This window comes from Trifolium pratense, linkage group LG2, assembly GCF_020283565.1.
Source record: "Trifolium pratense cultivar HEN17-A07 linkage group LG2, ARS_RC_1.1, whole genome shotgun sequence".
In the NCBI taxonomy this organism is placed as follows: domain Eukaryota; kingdom Viridiplantae; phylum Streptophyta; class Magnoliopsida; order Fabales; family Fabaceae; genus Trifolium; species Trifolium pratense.
Genome location: NC_060060.1, coordinates 35,562,688 through 35,565,129, shown reverse-complemented (window position 1 = coordinate 35,565,129; position 2,442 = coordinate 35,562,688). Strand labels below are relative to the sequence as shown.

The 2,442-nt window shown below is 31.2% G+C and overlaps 1 protein-coding gene across 1 annotated transcript; it reads right to left on the bottom strand.

Annotated features, from left to right (window-relative positions):
• Positions 1-448, bottom strand: LOC123910304. Its single transcript, XM_045961401.1, has one exon. The coding sequence runs from the start codon at positions 446-448 to the stop codon at positions 5-7; it is 444 nt and encodes a 147-aa protein (XP_045817357.1). The 3' UTR covers positions 1-4.
• Between the last annotated feature and the right edge of the window lie 1,994 nt (positions 449-2,442).

Below are 2,442 nucleotides of genomic sequence, written 5' to 3'. Positions count from 1 at the left end.
TTAATTAACATTCAGCAATAGTGTCTAGCATCGGTTTCCAGTGACCACTGCAGTGATGTTTTTTTGCTATCTCATGTTCTCTGGCTTTCATTAGTCGAAAGAGAACTTGTTCGGCACAAGCCAATTCCTTCTTCTTCTTCATCTGATTCTGTGGCGGCTGTTGATTATTACTATTTTGTATTGCTCCCAATAATTCAGCCAACTCGCACTTTGAAATTTTCAACGTCACTTTCCCATTTGCATCACAAGAACCTCTAAGCTTTCCTAATAGATCATTCTTTTTGTGATGATCAAGATTAGCAGATTCTTCGTCAAACACCTTGTTTCTTGATGATGATGAAAATGCCTTTGCCGGCTTCTCTGATTGATTAGATGATGATCTCAATGATTCCCAATCCTCTCCATCCCACTCCATCGACGAATATTCTGCCTTGCAACAGTTTCCCATCTTCTTATATAAATAGATCACTTAATTTCTATGTAAATTCTAATTTGACTAATTGATCTTAATTAGATTCGATTATTAAACTAAACTCTTAGAAAGAATATAATTGATCAAAGTAAGTTTGTTAATGAGATGAGATTTTTGAAGTAGAAGGTTTAATTATTTGATCTTGATGTGTGTGTGTATTTATAGGGGTGCAAGATGTGAGAGAAATAGATATGATGGAAAATTTTGACATTTAGCGATTAGATTATTTAATTAATGAACTAGTAGTAATTTAATACTAGTATATGATTAGTTAATTATTACTCGCTTATAATCACGATTTGGTCTCATCAAGTCATGTTCATTCGTGTGCATGGCATGGCAGCCGAAAAGGGTGTTTATGTGGGATTAATTTGTTGACCATATACTATATCATATGATATGCAATATGTAGGACCGTAGGTATATCTTAGGTATGTACGATGAATCTTGGTTGCCAAGGTGTGAAATTATCCTAGTAGGGCCTTTAATTACGACTGCCTAATACTACCAAGTACCTCTCACCCAGGTGATTGTAAATGTGAATGCACATATAATCAATCATAGTATATTAATTAATTAATTAATTAATTGATACAATATTGAACCGTGGATTTTTGCCTTGAATTACCTCCTTTCCACATTATTGGTGATTAGTTTTTTTTTTCTTCCTCATAGATTCATTGTAATCTTATTTGAAGCATGCATATCCGATACTAAATGTAAATTTCAGTTATAATTTGAGTTTTGATTTGTTACTAATAAGAGTATAACTCCTTCAGCTAGATCATGTTGTGTAATACTTATTATCATTTTTCGTATGCGATTATTGTTAAATCTGTATTGAAAATGAAAAAAAGGTTTTATGACATCCACTTTATCATACATTGACGACATCTAATTAACCACGTGCAAAAATATAGTTAATGATCAGTTAGATAGATAATTAATTCAATTCACTTTAAAAATATTTTTTGACCAATACAAACATAAAATACTCCTATCTAGTTAGCAATATCTAAAAGACAAAAATTAATGATCTTTTGAAGATTTATTACGAGAATCATGTGAATCACGTGTGTTTTTCCATGAAAAAAGAAAGAGAAAGGAGAAACCAGCTTTTCTTTGTCATTGATCATATTTTATGTTTGTGTAGGAGCAAAAAGAAAGCAATGTTGCAGAAAGGAAGAAAAGTGAAGATAACGACAACAGCTAAATACAGATGTAGTACAACACTCATACATAGTTTCATACATCTTTTTAATTAGTTTTAACGCTTTTTTGTTGTTTAAGCTATAATTATAATTGACCCCCTCAACGTTAAACACATGATCATCACTTCTCTAATCACTGCGCAATTCAAATATAAATCATATTGGACGGTTGGACCCTAAGGTAGTAGTATTATATATGCTCATGATGAAATTAATTAAAATTTCTGGATATAGTAAAAAAAAAATATTGTTTCATAACGCAATCTACGCAATGAAACACCTTTATACGCCTCAAATTCATGATAGTATGTATGAAAAGAATTAATGTAATAAAATTGAAGCCAATGTTAATTTAAAAACAACTTTCTGTTACTCAAAGAATGGTATAAAACAACTTCTGGTTTTCGTGTCAATACTCATATATATTATCTTTTATATTTTTATTGTCCCTTTACGTTTTAAAAAAATGGTGGTTCAAAATAATGCACCTTTTTTCATAATTAATAGATCTTCAAACAATTTAAGGTTCTAGTGTTTGGGAAACACTTACAGAGATAACGGGAGGGAATCATCGGGTGTTCAAGAGCTAATGATTGAGAGCTCTTTGGGTGGATTTAAGGTTGGGAAACAAATTGGGAGTGAGATTTATTGTTCATCTTTATTCTTTAGTGAGGAGAGAAAAGTAGAGAAAAATATTGTTCTTGGAGAGCGATTGTGAGCATTTTCTTGGTACACCTTTTGTTGAATATTTTTATTCAA

What these genes read in the sequence shown, in the direction of transcription:
- LOC123910304 (XM_045961401.1), bottom strand. Translation starts at nt 448, where the DNA reads ATGGGAAACTGTTGCAAGGCAGAATATTCGTCGATGGAGTGGGATGGA.